The following is a 21,101-nucleotide window of genomic DNA, read 5'->3' as shown; positions in this document are numbered from 1 at the left end:
TTCTGTGGATGTGACGGTTCACCACGGGTGGTTGTCCTCCAGTCACTCGCTATAGGAAGACCAAAGTAATTTACAAGTACGTGCTTAGAAAAGCATTTCCTGGCATTATCCATGAGAACATAAGTTTAGAAGTGAAATGGTCATGTAGCTTTTGCAGCACTGAGAGCTTCCTAAGGAAGTGCAAAAGGATGGCATCGCCATCTTCTGGTAAAAATGAGCATTGTCCTTGTTGTACATGAGACTGCGCAAATAGCCACTGTGAGGTTTAATCAGATAGATGTCCAAGAAGCCCATTTGTAAGGCAGTGAATATATGTTGGGGGGGGACTATATCAGAAGACCTTTTCCCCATCTTTTCAACTAACTGGATTAATATGACTGTACTGTTTAGAGGAATAACCCCAGCAAGCGGGAAACTAGTAAAAACACCTTTTTGGTGGTTCTTTATTCCATAGTAAAATGATGGTCTAGATGTTAAACAATGTCACAAGATTACCTCTCCTAGAGAACCTAATTACGTCCATAGAGTCATTTATTCAGTGAGTAGGGCTTTACCTATAGAGTATGAAAGGCAGCTTGATTATAGTAAAACAAAGAACATAGTTATCAGGTTCCCAACTTCCAGTTTGTTCTCCAGCCTTGAAATCCCCCTGCTGTGTAATCAGTGAGTAGATTTTACATCTTGTATTCGTTCACTGTTGACCAGCAAGCTCCAAATTCCAGGCTTACACAGAGCCTCAGGCTTACATGAAAAGGAAAATTGGTAGGTGTCCAAGCAACAATTATAGTAGGCATCAGAAACATTATGGGTAACATGGAGGAGAAGGAAATAATTAACCTAAAACCTGAGATTAGTGCAGCACCTTGAAAATACTTTCACAGTGACTAAGTCGTGGTTCCCTGTTGTCTTTCTGTGAAACAGGGAGTCAGTATCATTCTATTTATCAAAAAAGGAGAAACATACAGAGAGGTTAAATGTCCGTAGTCCTGACTCCCACTCCCCTTCCCAATATTGCCCTTGGTGGTTTTCCATCCCGAGTATGCTGGCTTCAAGAGCTCCACACGTTACTAGGAAGTCACCAGTAAATACTTATTAGTTCATCCTAACTTCTGGGAAGATATTGAATATAATTTTTTTACACATTCCCGAATGGACAAACATATGGTGAAATTAAGCTGCGTGTGGCTGTACTTTTTGTTCTTTCTGACCCAGGAATGAAGACAAGGAAGCAGTGGGCATGTTGGTCAACTGTCCTGTCTACTACAGCGTGTCTGCTCCCAAGGCCGAGCTTCTGAACAAAATCAAAGCTATGCCAGAGGAAGTGAATGAGGAAGAGGAGCCGGCAGACATCAATGAAAAGAAGGTAAGGAAAGAAATGGGGGCCTTTGTTCTGCTCCCCCCAGAAAGGTAGTCGAGGTCCTAGCAGGGTTGTTGGCCCCTTTCAGCAGGAGGGGAAAAGGCCTGTCGCATCACCAACCTCGCCAAACCATCACGAGGTTCTCGACTTGCAGGGCACTTGGAGCAGTTGCCTCACAGCTCTCCTGTTATTTTTGTTTTTACAAATGACAAAAGTGAAGGTTAGAGGGATTAAGGTATTTCCTACAAGTCACATAGCTGCTTCCTGGTCTACCACAGGGACCCCAACACCGTTCTCAGCAGCTGACCAGCCAATGCCAGTGGTCTGCATAATTTTCATTTCATGTTTCATGGTCAAAAGGAAAACTAGAAAACCTAGAAACTTTAAGAGAGACCGATTGTCAAAAGACACTTCCAAGAAAAGGAAATGTTCCTCTTTAGATTGTCCAACTCTCTTTGCCATACCTCAATAAACAGCTTGAAAGCACAGTATTGGAATTTAGTTGTTAGCATGTGCTGCTCCTGCAGAAATTTTAAATTATTTATTTATTTATTTATTTATGGCTGTGTTGGGTCTTCGTTTCTGTGCGAGGGCTTTCTCTAGTTGCGGCGAGTGGGGGCCACTCTTCATCGCGGTGCGCGGGCCTCTCACTATCGCGGCCTCTCTTGTTGCGGAGCACAGGCTCCAGACGCGCAGGCTCAGTAATTGCGGCTCACGGGCCCAGTTGCTCCGCGGCATGTGGGATCCTCCCAGACCAGGGCTCGAACCCGTGTCCCCTGCATTGGCAGGCAGATTCTCAACCACTGCGCCACCAGGGAAGCCCTAGAAATTTTAAATGTAAAGCATTTTAAGAATGACCGTGATGCTGCTGTCTTCCCATCATGGAGAGCTAAGCCCGGCTGTGCCCACAGGGGAGAAAGTTCTTGCCCGGCTGCTTTCCCTGCAGCCCCAGATGGGCTGCCTGCCACTGTGCTCACAGCTCTTCATACAACTCAGGCCTGCATGCTGAAAAGGAAAGGACTCTGTTAAAGCTTGCCTGATGCTGAGCCGGGAATGTAAGGGCTTCTCAGTGGTGCCAATTCCAGGAGAAACTTTCTTATGTGATTCTGTTTCGTTTATTCTATAATATGTGTCCTAAGCTCTCTTGTTTATGTGTTGGAATGAGACCACAGGATAGAGACTGTGGGAGCAGGGAGCAATGGGGCGGGAGGATTTAAGGATTTTAGAAGCACCTCCGTCAGTGGTGTTCTTCTCCTGTCTACAGTCCCAGCCTCGCTGGGCTCACAGTGCATGGCTGACCTGCTGATACGATGCAGCTGCTGTTAGTAACGCATGCTCTCCCAGCCCAATTTCCCCATGTACACGCCTGCTTCGTAGCACGCCTCCTGGCTCCCGTTTAATGGGATTGGGGGGAAAAACCACATTGCTATAGTCTGTCTATATTTATCCCAAAGAGGGAGCTATATAAACACCATTGTAAGTACCAAGTTGCCAGAACATCTGTAACTGAACATTTTACGGTTTCTTGTTGTTTTGTTTTTTGCACGTAGACATACCCTGCTCTGCAGTAGCAGTGTGACAAACTACTTGTTGCTTTTTCCTCCCCATCTTTTACTTTTTAACTGCTTTTTCATCATTTTATTATCACCCTCTCACTCTGAGGATTATGTGGCAAGAAGTATTTTTAGCCTGAGAACACGAAGGAATAAGAGGATTAGTCCTCACGGGAAATGACAGTAGGTACCATTTGTCAAGCATTTCTTAATCCCGGATGTGGGCTATGGTTTTTTTTCCTTAGTGCCTTATTACCTTCTTTACACAAAACTGCTCTGACGCCAATATTGTCACATTTTACGCTGAAGTAATCAGAGTGAGCCAGGACAAGAAGAGAAGGAGGGGGCATTCAAGACAAAGGGAACAGCATGGGAGAAGAGGTAGTTGTGTGAAAAAACAGGGGGAGCGAGTATGTATTGAAGAAAGATACTTCCAGGAGGTCTGATATTTGGGAATGTATTATAAAATAAAGTCTCATGATTAAATTAGAAATTACCAAATTTAGAGAATAACAAAGAAAGGCCATGAATGGCAGGAGACAAGGCTGGGAGGACCCACGGGGGCAGGTCATGGAGGTCACGTGGGGCTTTGTCTGAAATGCCAAAGAGTTTGGATTTTACCGTGTGGCAGTGGAGAACCCTATGAGATTTTTTTGTTTCAATGAACTACAGGTTTATGAACGTGTAATAGAATTTGTGTGTCACTTGCATTCACATATCTGATCTGGAAACAGAGAAAATAGGCAGGCTTTAATTGATGTTGTTGAAGGCATCTATTAATATATTCAGCGTGAAGTTGAAAATGCAGTTCTCTTCCCAATATATAACAAGCTTTTTTTTCCCCCCTAAGGATGGTTTTAAAACATGATGCTTGGTCAAGATGGTTCTAACTCAGAGTGTAGCCTTCCACCAACTTCTGCAAAGTAATAATTTGTTGCCTAATGTTTAAAGTTAGTAAACCTAAGATGTATTTCTACGCGTGAAACTCACTAAGAGTCAATGGAAACTAGAATCCTGATTTATTAATATTTTGAAACTAGCATTTCCAATCAATTCTACTTTAATATACTTTTTATTTATATATCCTAGATGATGAATTGTAATATTCCAAGTAAATGTAAGTATTACTTAAAATATAAAACAATCAATCACTGTCTGAACTTCTGACATACATAAAATCTAAAGACAGTTTAATACTTAGGGCTTTCAATTCTTTGGCTAAACCCTGCCATATCTATTAGGCAAAAATCTGCTTAACCAGATCTCATGATTCTCTATTCTGAAGGCCAAAAGGCTTTGGCTTAGAGACTTAGTGGAATATTTCAAAAGGCATAAAAAAAATCTGTTATTCCTGAGAACTGGCTTTCCCCAAGAGATCATTAGTGACCCAGATGGTTCTCAGCTGTCTATTTCTGTTGCTCTTGCGTCAGTCTTAAAGTTTCAAGTTTTCCTCTGGTCTGTCTTCTTTTCAGCCTGAAAAACTTCCTTTAGCATTTCTTTTTTTAAGCATTTGTCTGCTGGTGACAAATTCTTTTAGTTTTCCTTCATCTAAGAATGTCTATATTCTGTTGTCATTTCTAAAGAATTTTTACTAGATATGGAATTCTGGGGGGTTGACTATTCTTTTTTCTTTTAGCACTTTAAAAATGTCCCATTTCTTCTTGCTTCCATGGTTTCTGATGAGAAACGCACAGCCGTTGAATACTTGTTCCTCCTATATGCAATGTGTTGCTTTTCTCTGGCTGCTTTCAAATTTTTTATCTTTGAGTTTCAGCAGTTTGGTTATGATATGTATGGGCGTAACTTTCTTTGATTTATCCTGTTGGGGTTTACTAAGCTTCTTGATTCTGTAAACTTATGTCTTTCACTAAATTCAGGATGTTTTTAGCCAGTATGTCTTCAAATATTTTTTTATGTGCTAATCTCTTTCTCTTCTTTTGGGACTCCAGTGACACAAATGTTAGACCTTTTGATATTGTCCTGCAAAACTTTGTTCATTTTTTTTTTAAGGCTTTTTTATTTCTGATTATTTATTTATTTATTTTGGCTGCTTTGGGTCTTTGTTGTTGCACACGGGCTTTCTCTAGTTGCGTCGAGCGGGGGCTACTCTTCGTTGCAGTGCGCGGGCTTCTCATTGCGGTGGCTCCTCTTGTTGTGGAGCACGGCTTCTAGGTGCGTGGGCTTCAGCAGTTGCGGCACGCAGGCCCTAGAGCGCGCAGTCTTCAGTGGTTGTGGCATGTGGGCTCTAGGGCGCGTGGGCTCAGTAGTTGTGGCTCACAAGCTCTAGAGCTCAGGCTCTGTAGTTGTGGCGCACAGGCTTAGTTGCTCCGTGGCATGTGGGATCTTTCCGGACAAGGGATGGAACCCGTGTCCCCTGCATTGGCAGGTGGATTCTTAACCACTGCGCCACCAGGGAAGTCCTGTTCATGTTTTTAATGTTTTCTGTCATTTCATTCAGATTGGATAATTTCTATTGATCTATCATCTTCAGTTTCACTGACTTTCCTGCCTCTATTCTGCCAGTGATTTTTTTAAAATTTTTCAAATATTATAGTTTCCGGTTCTAAAATTTCCATTCAGTTCATTTTTTGTAGTGTCTGTCTATTCATTTCAAGAGTGTTTACTTCTATCATGGAGCATAGCTACAAAAGCTATTTTAAAGGCTTTGATCGTCCCGTTTGGGTTATCTCAGGGTTAGCACCTGTTGGTTGTCTTCCCCTGAGAGTTGCTCACATTTTACTGGTTCTTCTCATGCTGGGTAATATTGTACCTGAACATTTTGAGTGTTATGGTGTAAGTCCTGGGTTCTGTGAAAATCCTCTGAAGAATGCTGATTTCTCGTTTTGCTTTAGCAGGCAGCCTAGTTAGGTTCAGGCTACAAGTTCTGTCCCACCTCTGGCTGTTGGTTCCAGTGTCAATTCAGTTTTCAGAGCCTCTGCTGTCTTATATGTGTCTGTCCTACACAGGCACCTTTCAGAGCTGAGCCTGGGACTTGGGTGAGTTGTTCTGTCACAGTTCAGTTCTCAAAGCCTTCGCCGTGCTGCTTTGGGTCTGTCCCACACACGTGCAGCTTGAGGGTGAGCCAGGACCTAAGGCAGTTCAGACACCGAATTAGGGGGTCTCCTTTTCCTGCTCTCTCCTGTCCAGTATTCCCACCTGACCCCCCCGCCCCGCACCACACCCCCAGCTCCCAGTGGCCCCTTTACCTGGGCCTCTGGCTAGAAATAGGACAACGAGTTCTTGTGTCACGGCAGCCTGCATGGCCATGCCATTCTGCATGGCTGGGACTATCCTCAATAAGAGAAAAATAGTGGGGATTCGCCTCACAGTCTTCGGTCCGTGGGGTCATTGTCCCAGTTCCTCTGGACAGAAAGAAGGGTTTTCTCTTGGGGTTTTAAGTGCCTGTGCCACCACTGCACCGTGCACTCTGCAAGGAGACTCACTTTGGGGGGCAGGGCTGGGAGGGGGGGGGAAAAAAAGAGAGAAGGAAGAGGAAGAAACAGGATTCCCCCACCTGCTTTATCTCACAGAAAGCAGCATTTTTGCTGCCACACCCTCTGTGCAGTTCAGCATTGAGGCTATTTCCAGGGCAGAACCAGAATATGAAAGGGGGAGAAGCAGGAAACTCACCCCTGTTCTGGGTCGTACTTCAGGCGTGCTCCCCTCCCTGGCGCACTGCCGCAGCTAACCTTGCAGAGCCCTCTTCAGGGTCCAGGGGTGTTCGCTGTAGGAAGGAGGGGAGAGAGGCTGGCGTGGGCTCCCGCCATCTGGCCACCGTCAGTCCCTCTCCCGGGGTTTATCAGCGGGGAGGGAGATGCGGTGGATTTACATTTAGGGAAGCTGTGCATGCAGCGAGACGGGAGGAAGAGAGGGTAGTTGGGAGGGAGTTACAGCCGCCTGGGCCAGGAAGTGACGAGGCGGGCCTAAGGGAGGTGCGGTAGGCGCAGTGAGAAACAGATGGATTTAATTTGTTTTAAAAGGAAGCAAAAGGGACAGAATCCGGTAGCAGATTGGACACGGAGCACGGAAGAGAGGGAGGAGGAGGGCTGGCTCCCGAGTTCCTGGCCTAGGTGACTGTGGTAACAGACACAGGAAAAACAAGGAGGTCATCCGGGGAGGGCGGAGGATGCTTTGTTGAATTTAAAGAAATATAATAACGTTTCTTGTGTGTCAGAGATTCCTGTCACCCAGAACCAAGAGGCTGAACAACTTTCTGGTGACAAGCCTTCCCGAGAGGAAATGAGAACCACTCCTGACAGAGAATGTGCTAGAGAATATCTGAAGGGGCACTCAGGCCCCCGCAGCCTTTCTGCTTTGATCAGGTCACACTGCGTGGGATGCAGGTTTTCTCGGGACAGAAACTGCCCCTGACTTCTCTATGGGGTGAAATGCAGCTAAAGAAAACAGTCACATGCTGCTGCCTGGCTCGTCACGCTGAATGTCTTTATCTAGTAGTCCCAGTTTTTACCAGCTGGAGCCTGAACTCCTCTCTGTCCCCAAACCCCAGCCATGCGGCTGAGGGTCCTGAATTACTCTGTTTAGATCAAGACAGGCCGTCCGTCGAGGCCAGCTGTGTGTGTAAGGATGTTATTGGCAACCCTGTCGGCACAAGTCCTCCAAGCAGAACGCAAAGCAGTGTTGTGGGGGGTGGGGGGGCGGGAGTTGGGTATGTTCCCCTAGGGGCGTCCACCCAAATGGCTGGTGTGTTCTTCCAGGTGTTGCCTAATCGTAACGACAGCGCGACACAATAACAACTGGAATGTGTATAATACTTGTATATTTTCCAGAGTGCTTGCACACGCTTTATCGTAGCTGAGCCTCACAACATTCCTCTGAGCTGTTTTAACGTAGCAATCAGAAGCCTGAACCCTGCAGCCGGAGGACCTGGATTTAAAGCCTGGTGCTGCCGCTTTCTAGCTGCCTGGGCTTGTGCAAGTGACAGAACCTCTATCCGCTTCCCTTTCCTCATCCGTAAAAGGGGGATAATAACGGTACCCGTCTCTTCGGGTTGTTGTGAGTAGTAACCGAATAGGAAAACACCTAAGTAGTGCCTGGCACAGACAGAGAGCTCTGTAACTAAACATTACTATTAGTTTTAGGCAGGCATTCGGACGCCCTTGCAGTGGATGAGAAAACAGACGCAAAAGGTCAGGTGACTGGCCTGACTGTGAGTTTTCTGTCAGAGCTGGGTCTCCTGACTCCTGGTCCAGTGTTTGAGCTGGTGCTGGAGCAGGGAGGAGGTGGGACAGGACCCAGCAAGATTTCCGCATGCAGATGGTGAGGTGCGAGGGAGGATCTGTTAAGCCATGTTTACAGAGACAACCCTTATAAGTAGCAGCTCACGCAGGGTGGGTTAACACTTTCTGCCAGATAAGAAGTGGATACATGTCAATCAATGATTTTGCAAATTAATTAGCTCCTGAGAGACTAGTAAGTTATTTTTTTTAATTGAAACACCTCTTCTCTCTCCCCCTTGAATTCTATGGGTGTAAGTTGGTAGTTTTTTTTGTTTGTTTTTTTTTGAAGAGATCTGCCTGGCATAGAAATGGCTATTTAATACAGCGAACTTTCCCTTGCTGCCTTCAGTTACTCAAATCCCTCTTAACTACATTTTAAAATCCAAATCTCCATATTTTAAGGGCTTGGTCAATTTGAAAAATTCAAATACCATCCAAATGTACAACCTTTGAGCCAGGAGTGACTGGTGTGACTGCTCAGTGATACTGGTATAAGCAGATATGCCGAGCTGTGATGTATGACATTTACAGCCCAGCCAACAGCTTTCGGAAGTCAGAATGCCGCAAAATGTATATTGGTTCTTCCTACAGAAGCCTCCCTGTATCACCCCTAGACATTTTCATCTTATTCTGTCTTTCCTTGTCCCCTGAAGCCCAGAGTACACATCAGCTCCTGTACAGACAGGCTTCTGGTTCTTCTGCCACTGTTGATGTCTTTGAAAACCAAAACAGAGCAGGCGCCAAGCGCTGACCCCACTGTCCTGGGAGCGCACAGGGACCACTGCACCTGCACACCTCGTATGAAGGGGATAACGGCTAGCACATGCTGAGGAAAGAGACAGTAAGCATCCAAACTAAAAGTGACTCCTCATTTCTTAAAAAGATGGCAGAGTAGAAGGATGAGCTCACCTCCTCTCACGAAAACACCAAAATCACAGCTAACTGCTGAACAGCCATCGACGAAGAAGACTGGAACCTACAAAAAAAGATATTTTACATTCAAAGACAAAGAAGAAGCCACAACAAGATGGTAGGAGGGGCGCTTTCGCGACATAATCAAATTGTATACCCACCAGATGGGGGACCCACAAACTGGAAAATAATTATATTGCAGAGGTTCTCACATAAGAGTGAGAGTCCTGAGCCCCACGTCAGGCTCCCCAGCCTGAGGGTCTGGCCTCGGGAGGAGGAACCCCCAGAGCATTTGGCTTTGAAGGCCAGCAGGGCTCGTGTGCAGGAGCTCCACAAGACTGGGGGAAACAGAGACTCCACACTTGGAGGGTGCACATAAGGTTTCACGTACACTGGGACACAAAACAAAGCGGTAACTCCATAGGAGCCTGGGCTGGACCTACCTACGAGTCTTAGAGGGTCTCCTGGGTGGCAGGGGTCAGCTGTGGCTCACTGGGGGCAGCAAGGACACTGGTGGCAGAGGTCCCAGAGAACATTGATCAGCCTGAGCTCTCTGGGAGGTCGCCATTTTGGCATCAAGACCTGGTGCTACCCAACAGTCTACAGCCTCCAGTGCTGGAACGCCTCAGACCAAACAAGCAGCAGGATAGGAACACAGCCCCATCCACCAGCAGACAGGCTGCCTAAAGGTGTACTGAGCTCACAGCCACCTCTAAACACCCCTTGACATGGCCCTGACCACCAGGGGAACAAGACCCAGCTCCACCCACCAGTGGGCAGGCACCAGTCCCTCCCACCAGGAAGCCTGCACAAGCCCCAGGACCAACCTCACCCACTAGAGAGCAGACACCAGAAGCAAGAGGAGTTATGATCCTGCAGCCAGCAGGAAGGAGACCACAAATACAGAAAATTAGACAAAATGAGATGGCAGAGAAATGTTCCAGACAAGGGAACAAGATAAAAACCCACAAGAACAACTAAATAAAGTGGAGATAGGCAACCTACCTGAAAAAGAATTTAGAGTAATGATATCAAAGATGATTCAAGATTTCAGAAAAAGAATGGAGGCACAGATCAAGATGATACAAGACATGTTTAACAAAGAGCTAGAAGATTTAAAGAACAAAGAAACAGAGATGAACAATACAATAACTGGAATGAAGAATACACCAAATAGAATCAATAGCGGAATAATTGAGGCAGAAGAATGAATAAGTGTGCTGAAAAACAGAATGGTGGAAATCGCTGCGGCTGAAGAGAATAAAGAAAAAAGAAAAGAAATGAGGACAGCCTCAGAGACATCTGGGACAACATTAAACAAACCAACATTTGCATTATTTGGGTCCCAGAAGGAGAAGAGAGAAAGGGCCTAAGAAAATATTTGAAGAGATTATAGCTGAAAACTTCTCTAACATGAGAAAGGAAACACTCAAGTCCAGGAAGAGCAGAGAGTCCCATACAAGATAAATGCAAAGAGGGACATGCTGAGACACATATTAATCAAACTGACAATAATTAAAGACAACGGAAAAAATATTAAAAGCAACAAATAACATACCGGGTACTCCCCATAACATTATCAGCTGATTTTTCAGCAGAAGCTGCAGGCCAGAAAGGAGTGGCATGATATATTTAAAGTGACGAAAGGGAATAACCTACAACCAAAAATACTTGACCCAGCAAGGCTCTCATTCAGATTTGATGGAGAAATCAAAAGCTTTACAGACAAGCAAAAGCTGAGAGAATTCTTAGAGAATTTGGTACCACCAAACCAGCTTTACAATAAATCCTAAAGGAACTTCTCTAGGCAGTAAAGAAAAGACCACAACTAGAATCAAGAAAATTATGAATGGGAAAGCTCACTGTATGTAAAGGCAAACATAAGGGTAGGAAATCATCCACACACAAATATGATATCAAAACCAGCAATCGTGAGGAGAGTACAAATGCAGGATATTGGAAATGCATTTCAAATTAAAAGACCAGCAACTTAAAACAATCTTACACATATATAGACTGCTATATCAAAACCTCATGGGAACCACAAAGAAAAATCTACAGTAGATACACACACAGAAAAGAAAAGCAATCCAAACACAACACTAAAGATAGACATCAAATCACAAGAGGAGAGAACAAAAGAGGAAGGGAAGAAAAAAGATCTTCAAAAACAAATCCAAAACAATTAACAAAATGGCAATAAGAACATACATGTCGATAATTACCTTAAATGTAAATGGATTAGATGTTCCAACCAAAAGACATAGACTGGAACGAAATAATGCCATTTGCAGCAACATGGATGGACCTAGAGATTATCATACTAAGTGAAGTAAGTCAGACAGAGAAAGACAAATATCATATGATATCACTCATATGTGAAATCTAATTTTTAAAAAATGAGACAAATGAACTTATTTACAGAACAGAAACAAACTGACATATTGAGAACAAACTTATGGTGACCAAAGGGGAAAAGGAGTGGGGGGGAAGGGATAAATCAGGAACTTGGGATTAACATATACACAGTACTATATATAAAATAGATAAGCAACAAGGACCTACTGGTATAGCACAGGGAAATCTCAATATTCTGTGATAAACTATATGAGAAAATCTAAAAAAGAATGAATATATGTATAACTGAAATACTTTGCTGTATACCTGAAACTAACACACCACTGTAAATCCACTATACTCCAATAAAATTAAAACAAAAAAAACCCAAAAACAGGGTCTGCAGAGGAAGGACTGAATGGGCTAGACTCTGAACCCGATGGCTGTTCAGCTGTGTCAAATTCTTTGACCCGTCCTTACCCATCAAACCCTGCTCGCTTGGTGGCTGCCCTTCCAGCACTGCTGACCCGTAACCTTTAATTAAAGCCAGGACTTGGACACGTCAAGGACATTATGAACCCTACTTAGATTGAAGGAGCCTGAGAAAATTAGTGCACCGAGTTCAGTGGAAACTCAGAGGAAGAGCTCTCCCCTCTCTTCACCACTCACCCCATGTGAGGACAGACTTACTGGTTTATGCTCATTTGCAAATTAAAAATCATCACATCGATTCCTTAAAATGCCAGCTACTGAGAGGCATAATGAGGATTTTTAGAATGGAGTTCCTTCCGGAAAAGACACAATATTAGTTTCAAAAGAAGTCATGTTTATAGGAATAATGGAAAACATGAAGCTGTTCCCTTCTTTTCTTTCTACTCTTTGGTTTTTTTTAAAAACCTTTTGTAGAAAGTATACTTCTCAAGATGTGAGGTTGAAATGGATCCCAAAACGTTGGAATAAGCAGAAGGCCTTTTCCTGAGGTTGAAGTGATAAGAATGTTGTTGCTTAGTTAACTAGCTCTTGGATTTGGCATAACCTGGTTTTCTATAAGAAAGTACCCTCCGGTAACATTCAGAGTGGCAAGCCTAGGAAATGCAAGCTATGAGGCTTAAAAACTCCTGGGCTGACTTCATGTAGATGTCAGTCTCTCTCGTCGTCTATCTGAAAGACAGGAATGGTGACATTTGACTTGTGGAACCCTGTCCAGCAGGGATACTGGGAGATGTAACAGCAGGTAGTATTTATTTTCCCTCCTTCTCTCCATTCCAGTATCCCTGCCATTCTCTTCATGGGAACAGAGAGCACAGTGCAAGATCGTCACCCCCGCTGGGCATTTTCCTGGAGGTATCTAGCAGGTTTTCTTGCAGGCAAATACCATAGCTGCCAGCCAGAATTGTTTTTTAGAAAATGATGAGTTTTCCAGGGGAGTGTAAGGAAAATTAAACAATATTCTCTCCCACCTGCATTCTTCTGAGCTCAGACTCTTCAGTTAAGGAATAATATATACTGTACGTTGGTTTTTTTCCACTACTAAAATTGTCTTTTGTATCCACTTTGTCTTAACTGCTTGTAGAAAGCCAAAGATTATAACCCGTAATGAGTTGGTGCAGCAGATGGGAATGTTTTAAGCCCTCTTCATTCTCTGGGATTAGGCGAGTTGAGAACACAGTAAGATGTCACCATTAAAGCCAGAACTTGAACATTTCAAGGACATTGTGAACCTTACTTAGTTGAAGTACCTCTGGTAGTCCAGCTCCAAGATGGGCAGATGGTGGAGAAATAAATATTTTCCTTATCATTGTGATTATTGTATTCTCTGGTGCTCATGTTGAAGAAACAGTACACAAAGTTGTCAGTACCCTTCAATTTGGTTATTCAAAAATGTTTTTTTCCCTTTTTTTCTTCCTTTAAAATGAAGATTTACTCTAACGTAGAAATTGTGATCCTTTGTTTTCTTCCAACTGAATTCACACAGCTTGGGTTTATGTATACATACACACACACACACACACACACACACACATATATATACATACATGTAAATTTTGAGCTGGAACCTTGTTAGTGGTAAAGAAGTAGGTTTTAACCAAAAAAAGAAGATGTTCTTTTTCCATATGGCTACCTCAGGCGAAGAGAAAAATGACTAAAGAGCCATGGAGTCTAATTTCTCTTGCAACAAAGTAAGAGTAGACACTTCATATAAATGAAGTCAAAGTTGAAACCATTAAGACCTTTACTTCATTCCTTCAGTTAAGCATACTGGGTATTTGTGTAATCCTGTTTCATAGTATGGAAATTTGTAAGTAAGGTGGCAGATTACATAGCCCTGCTCACTGGAGACAGTGGGTGCAGGACAGAACAAGGGACTGAATTCTGAATAAAGGTCTCACGAATATTTACAATGGTTGTACAAGGGTGGCCCCGAAGTCAGGCTGCCTTGAGTTCACCGCAGCCCCACCCGCCAGTGTAGGTGTCTTAGCCTCGCTTCACCTCCCTAAGTTGAAGTTGCCTCAGCTAGCGCACTATGCAGCTAAAGTAGTATCTACTACAAGACAGTTGGGAAGACCAGGTGAGATAATCCATGGACTTTCTCGCAGTGTTTGGCTCATGGTAATTCCTCCACGAATGGTATCTGTGATTAATACTTAACTCAGCTCTGTGATCTTAGGCAATTCCCTAATTCCTTTGACTCTCGGCTACTCCACTTGTTTAACAAGAATATTTACCCTGCCTGCCTACGGTCTTGTTGTGAGGATCAAATGAGAACACATATTGAAAAGACTTTTAAAAGTGAGTAGTTAACAAACCAGTTGGGAAGAGAGCGCTGTACACAGCACGACACAACTGGAAAACATTCCGAGGCAATGTGTAATCACGCATTGGCCTGTGAGCACTGAACAGATTCAGAGAAGGCAGTTGTAGACATTCAGGGAAAGGAAGGAAGATTGTGGCCTTACGTTGGGGGCAGTCCGCGCAGAGTGGAGGGGGGCCTCCAGCTGAGCCTCGAAGACAAGACAGGAAGGATGCAGCTGGGAGAAGTGGATCCTGCCCCCACTGACCACTCAGCTGGCTAAGTTTTGCTGTGCGTCTCCTCTCTCGTTCCAGGCGGAGTTGATTGGAAGCCTCACCCACAAGCTTGAGACCCTCCAGGAAGCCAAGGGGAGCCTGCTGATGGACATCAAGCTCAATAACGCCCTGGGGGAAGAGGTAGAGGCCTGGATCAGTGAGCTCTGCAAGCCCAATGAGATCGACAAGTACAAGATGTTCATCGGGGACTTGGACAAGGTGGTGAACCTGCTGCTGTCCCTCTCGGGGCGCCTGGCCCGCGTGGAGAACGTCCTCAGCGGCCTTGGTGAAGACGCCAGTAACGAGGAAAGGGTAGGCCGCCTAGCAATTCCGCTCAACAATTTTCCTGCCTCAGCCCATGTACCCAGAGAAGTATGATTAGACAGGAGCCTTTCTAGAGATGATCACCGTCTCTCCGGGGCAGGGAGAGACTCCAGCGTACAGGGAACAGAGGAGAAGGATCTTCCACGCCAAGATGTCATGCTGACCCCTCAGCCTCAGGGATACTTAGGAAAGTTAAAAATGTGGGTGCCAGAGTTTCTTTCCTTCCCTTTTATCCCAGAAAAAGGAAAGGTAAAAGCATGATGGGGGTGGACATTAAAAAAAGGAGAGGGACGACCAAACTGTTGGGGATGAGGAGAGGGCACAGGAACGTGAGCTCGGGCTCCCGGGAATCTGCAGGCGAGGGGCCACGGGCACTTGGTGAGGACGCACCCGCTGTGTCCGTGGCACCCCTTACTGGAATAACTGGTAGTGACAGCGGTGGCGACACCAGATAGACTCTAAGTCCTCCCTCCGGGTCAGGCGCTGTGGGCTTACACACTGTAGGTGCAGTCTCACAGAATCCTCACAACAGGCCAGTAGGCAACAGAGCCAGGACGGGAGGAGCCCTGCTGCAGCCCCCAAGTGTTATTCACCTCCCTGAACTTAACTCCAGAGCTACAGAGCATTCTTCATCTGCTCATCTGTACAGCAAATATTTACTGAGTATCCGGTACCTGCCACTTTCTGATCTAGGCACTTAGGATACTCTGTGAACAAAGCAGTCAGATCCCCACCCTCATGGAACAAACTTACCAAGGGAGGTCAGGTGATAAACGCAGCTATTTTTCATATATATGCCGAGGTGATGAGTGCTCCAGCCATCCAGGGGTTCCTTTGCTTTCTGGCTCCTTCTATCTACAGCTCTCTCTTTCAGTGCTGTCAGGGATTTCCCAATTATTTCTCCGAATGCACTGCATTAAAAGGAAAGATGTCTCTTGTCAAATAGATTTTTAAAGGATTGAAAGAAGTCTAGGCGGTAGGTGACTCAGCACGCAGGAACTTTCTGCAGCCCCTCTCCCGGCGAGTGCCCTCCTCGTGGAAATGTTCTGGGCCTTCACTTCCTCACCGAGAAACCGTCTGACTGTGTTTGCCTCAAAAGTGTTGTCCTTTCCACCTTCCTTTCATCCAGCAAGCAGCTAACAAGAACCTGTCCAATGCCAGGTGCCCCGCGTGCTAGGGCTGAACACTGCCTCAAAACAGGCGCGCCTTCAAGGAACTCAGCAGTTAGTGAGGAAAACCAGTGTAAACAGAGTAGAAGCGGCGATTGTATTTAGTATGCTGCAGCACGGCGATAAACTCAGAGCCGTGAGAGCACCTCCCATGCGGTGTGGTGTGGTGTGTGGTGTGTGGTCAGGGAGGACTTCACACAAGTGCCGCTTGAATGGAGTGTAGGGGACTTTCTTAATTCCAGGTGGACTAAGAGGGGAAGGGCTTTACCATTTAGAAGGAATGTTATGGACAGACAGACCATGGCGTGTTTAAGAATTGATTTACATGTGGTTGGTATGTCTAGAGCAGAGTGCTTCCTTGATTCACTTGTTTTTAACGGAGACCAACAAGGGATAATGAAGCCCCTGTCCCCGCAGGGCTAGCGTCAGTGGGGAAGCCATCACTGCCTCTGGACCTGGAGCAGCAGGAGGAAGGGGCCCTTATCGGAACTCTAGCAGTAGCTGACCTGCAGCACTGAGGCCAGGGTGACAGGTGGTAGACACCACCCCCTGGCAAGGAGGGAGCCAGGGATAAAGGCCTCAATTTCTTCTCCCTCCCGGCTTCCAGTCTCCTGCCCGTGACTGCCACTGGCCAAAACCAGCAGCCAGCAGGGTGCAGCTTCCCTGGACATAGAGCAGGGCAGAGGAGAGTGGATCTGAAGGGGTAAACAGTATCCGGTGCAGAAAATAATCACAAAGACCTACGGGTCGTACTTTAGCCTGTAGGCCTGGAGAGCCATGAACTAATTTCATGACATAATCAGCCTGGGGAGGGGTGAGAATGATGTTACAGTTGGGAGGTTTATTGTAATGGTCTAGCAAGATGGGTTTAGGCTGTTAATTTGGGCCATTGTCATGGAGATAGAGAATAGGGAGTGACTTAGAGAATGAGTTTGAATTCGCAGGGCGTGTTAGATGAGGGGAAGGATAGAACAGAAGGTAATTCCAAGTTTCCTGTTCGGTTGCTTGGGTGGATGCCACAGGTATCTGAGATAAGCAATACTGGAGCAATTCTTACGGGAAGAGAAGTTGAATTCAATTCTGGAACAACTCAACACTTAAATGCACGTATACACTCTCAAGTACAGATAAGTGCTTGCTCACCTGCAAGATACATCTGTATTAGTTTTTATAATTATTAGTCTTTGTTAAATAGAAGTGTAAATAGGAATAAGGAAAGGAAGAATAAATGGTTCAATAAATGCCAGATTCAGGATTGTAGTTACCAGTGAGGGGAGGAGGGGGAAGATGGGGATCGGGAGAACTATATATAACGCTTCAACTGAATATTTTGTTTTTAAACTGAAGCAAATATGAAAAATGTTCAAGCTAAGATTTGGTACTGTTAATGATGGGTACACAGATATTATACTATTCTCTATACAATACTGATGTTTAAAATATTTCATAATTTTTTAAAGGTGAAGAAGAGGTTCTCACTTTTTAACTTATTTCCCAGTATTTTGAAACATGTCTTCATTGCAACTTCAGTCCCTAAGGGTTTCTTTTTTAGGTGTGTTTTTCTGATTAGGGGAAGGAAGCCTATGAAAATGGAGATATTTGTAAGATTAACCTATTAACTTTGCACTTTTCCTCTAGGCGTTATTAGGTAAGATCTGACAGGCCGGTTCAAGGGGAGTTTAGGGCAGAGACCAATGAGCCTTTCATAACCCTACATAAGCTAATCTGTGTTGAGATATATATTTAAATATTCTTATTTCTTGATTAATTTCCACTTTAAAGTTTCTCAGTCACTTTAGCCTGAAGAGTCTGGTTAAATATAAAATTTTTAAAAAGTTTTAATGACATTATATGTCAGCATGTTGAGTAAAAGGCCACATTAAAGACTTGTATAAAGTCTAAAGATAATATGCTGTCTTACCATTGGGTCTGTATAAGAAACTCTCAGAATATGAAATCGCCATCATTGTCAAATAGAATTTCTCTCATGTTAGATTCAGAGGCCTGAAAAATGGAAACTGATTTTTTCGGAGATGGTAAATAGGATGTTCCCATTGTTGATTGTGGATTGGAGCAGAGGTTCTCAAACTTTAACTGCAAAGAATCGCCCGAAAGGCTCCTTCAACCACAGACCTCTGACCCCCACACCTCCAGAGCTTTTGACTCAGTAGGTGGAAGGGGGCCTGAAATTTTGCATTTCTAACAAATTCCCGGGAGATGCTGCTGGTACCCACTTTGAGAACCACTATAAAATGGAAACACTTGTAAACACTCAGGGTACCTTGATGACTGGCTTTTTTCCCCTTCAATTTTTTAACTGTGGTAAACTACATATAAAATTTGCCATTGTAACCATTTCTAGCTGTACAGTTCAGTAGTATTAACTATATTAACATTGTTGTGCAACAGATCTCCAGAACTTTCTCATCTTGCGAAACTGAAGCTCTATACCCACTGAAACAACTCCCCCTCCTCTCTCCCCTCCCCCAGGGCCTAGCAACCACCATTCTACTTCGTGTCTCTATGACTGTAGACTTCTAAGGACATCATATAAGTGGAATCCTGATTGTTCTTTTAAGTCTCAAAGCCTTAAAGTAAAGCCATTACCCCAGCCAATTTTAACATAATCTCTCAAATTAAAGCTGCCACATGACTCTATAAGTTAGAGAACCATATATCTGCAACATAAGGGTAATCAACTGACTTTCAAACAACTGAGTCTCCTTACTTTAGAGCGACAATCAGAATAGAAACTTAGACACCGCACCGTCCTGAAAAAGGTCTCTCTGCGGGCAGGTCGGTTCTCTTCCCCGTTCCGCTGGCCCTTTGCTGATCTGCTTGTTTCGCCCTGGCAGGGCTCTCTCAACGAGAAGAGGAAGGTCCTGGCCGCGCAGCACGAGGACGCCCGGGAGCTCAAGGAGAACGTGGACCGGAGGCAGCGCGTGGTGCTGAACATCCTGGCCCACTACCTTTCCGAGGAGCAACTGCAGGATTACCAGCATTTTGTGAAAATGAAGTCGACACTCCTCATCGAACAGCGGGAGCTGGACGACAAGATCAAGCTGGGCCAGGAGCAGGTCAAGTGTCTGCTGGAGAGCCTTCCCTCGGACTTCGTGCCCAAGGCAGGGGCCCTGGCTCTGCCCCCAGGCCTCGCCGGCGACCTGACTGCTGTGGGAGGGTGGACCGTCAGTGGTATCTTTCCGACAGTAACCTTTCCACTTTAACCTCTTCTTCAGGACCCAACGAAAAGACCACCCCTTCTCTCAACACTATGTAATCTGAAAAATGTTTCAGTACAAGCCAGCCTTTAAACTCTATGGGTTATGGGGGTTTTTTCTGGATAAAAGGAAAAAAATTCCATCCAGGAAAAAGCCTGTCTTTTCCTTCTCGCCCTTCATGATTGATCTTCTGAGAGCTTGAATGCTGCTGGGAACTTACTTACCCCTTTCTGTTGTTACTTCGTAGTAGAAAGAAAATTAATGAAACTGTGCGAACTGATCGGAGGGTGTCTGATCGTTTAGTTTTCCACAGGCTGAGGCAGCATGGATAAGTGCGTGTCACCCTCAGGAATGTACCCACGGTGGCCTTCCCTGCTTGTGGGCGGTGTATCCTGACGACAGGTACGCGTACTTAAGGGTCTGCAACATAAAGCCTTAAAGAGAAACACACACACACAGGAGAAACCTCTGTCAAACCTTGAACGTTGTTATTTATATTTTTAAAAATGAAAAAGATCATTGTTTGTGTGCTAACCACTTACTTGATTCTGTTTTGTGGTGGACGTAGACGGTTACATTTGAGCTTTGTATTTTGTGAGAACCTTAATGAAACGAAGAATTCCAAAGACAGTCACATTGAGTGTGGAGACTTTTTTCTTAAACTCTCAACAGTGAGTAGACCTTCAGTGCTTGTTTTAAACTGAGTATGGGGGAGCCCCGGCTGCCGGTCTTCATCACTGTACTCCTGCAACACTCAGGAGCGCACACACCTTCCCAGGAAGAAGGCTTTATGCAGCATGGCGGTGGTGTCCTTCCGCAGTGCTTCCTACCATTATCACTGGGGCGGAGAGAAAGCTAAATTTTACTAACAAGGACAACTCTCCAACCTGTTGACAAGGAGGCCGGAACCCAAGTCAATTCAAAACTGAATTCATGCTGTCCTCCTATGCGAGATTTGAGCTAAGTACAACTTACTTGGTGAGATATATTAGCAGGCTGTTTTAACGATGCTTTTCAAAAAAGTTTCTTTTCCTAAAATGTCAAACTTACCAACTACATGTTCACTGAAAACTCCCTCCTTAACCTCTGAAGACTGATTTTGCACTATTCTGCTTCAATAATAACAAACATCTGAGAGGGTACTCGAGAGCCCAAGCTGTAAATTTATTAAAATATATAGACTGGAAGATGGAAGGAGGTGATGGGCCAGCGACCAGGCTATGTTGTCAGCTGCCGGAGATGGCAACAAGCCTATACTTTAAGCAGGCGGTGCATCCCAGGCTGTGCTTTAGTTCTGTTGTTGTTTTTACATGTGTTGAATCCTCGGCGGGGGTGGGGGGGGTGGTGGCGGGGGTGGCCACCTGTGCTGATTTGGGCTACAAGTACTATAGCAGCCAGTCCTAGAGAACTGGGAGAGTAAAATTCTTAGGAGGGTATCAAATGCTCGTTTTTCTTAGTACATTTTAATTAATGAAAATTTTCTGGTTAAGAACTTCAAAAACGTAGTTTTGATCCCCAATACACATGCATTTTGATGAACTTAGAATCAATAGGCCACCCACAGATTTCTCGTGAGCCGTCAACAAAAGCCATTGCTTCATTCTTTGGAGGTTTTACACTGTCAGACTGCATTATAAGACCGCACCTTGGTTTCCCAGGAATGTTTTCAAAAGCTTATCTCTTACATCCAGAGGTTCCATCTCCCAGGGAATCAGTACAACCAGGGACAGCATTCAAAAGCCACACTGCATGGTCATTTTGAAGTAAAGAAAAACAGTACCTCCAACTGACTTTTCATCAGACTCAGGCCAACGCAGGAGCCTGAGATCAACTCCCAATCGGTGTGTCTTGCTGATACTGAGTGGTTCCCTGAGGTCAGAGCAGGTTGAAGCTAGCCAGCAAATGTCTGCAGCAGTTCTTAGTGAAGT

At 44.7% G+C, this 21,101-nt stretch overlaps 1 protein-coding gene across 2 annotated transcripts in view; it reads left to right on the top strand.

Annotated features, from left to right (window-relative positions):
* SHROOM3 (shroom family member 3) overlaps positions 1–20,315 on the top strand; it is a 60,463-nt gene extending 40,148 nt beyond the window's left edge. The window contains exons 7-9 of one of the 2 annotated variants that reach the window (XM_059922817.1): positions 1,213–1,363; positions 14,502–14,774; positions 18,811–20,315. In XM_059922817.1, the coding sequence (XP_059778800.1) occupies positions 1,213–1,363; positions 14,502–14,774; positions 18,811–19,179 (793 nt within the window). In that variant the 3' untranslated portion in view covers positions 19,180–20,315. The remainder of the gene's footprint in view (positions 1–1,212; positions 1,364–14,501; positions 14,775–18,810) is intronic. The other variant, XM_059922815.1, reaches the window with a different exon arrangement.
* Positions 20,316–21,101: the final 786 nt, after the last annotated feature.

Source organism: Balaenoptera ricei, chromosome 5, assembly GCF_028023285.1.
Source record: "Balaenoptera ricei isolate mBalRic1 chromosome 5, mBalRic1.hap2, whole genome shotgun sequence".
Lineage (NCBI taxonomy): Eukaryota > Metazoa > Chordata > Mammalia > Artiodactyla > Balaenopteridae > Balaenoptera > Balaenoptera ricei.
The sequence above is the reverse complement of the archived record's forward strand: the minus strand, read 5'-3'. Positions and strand labels throughout refer to the sequence as shown.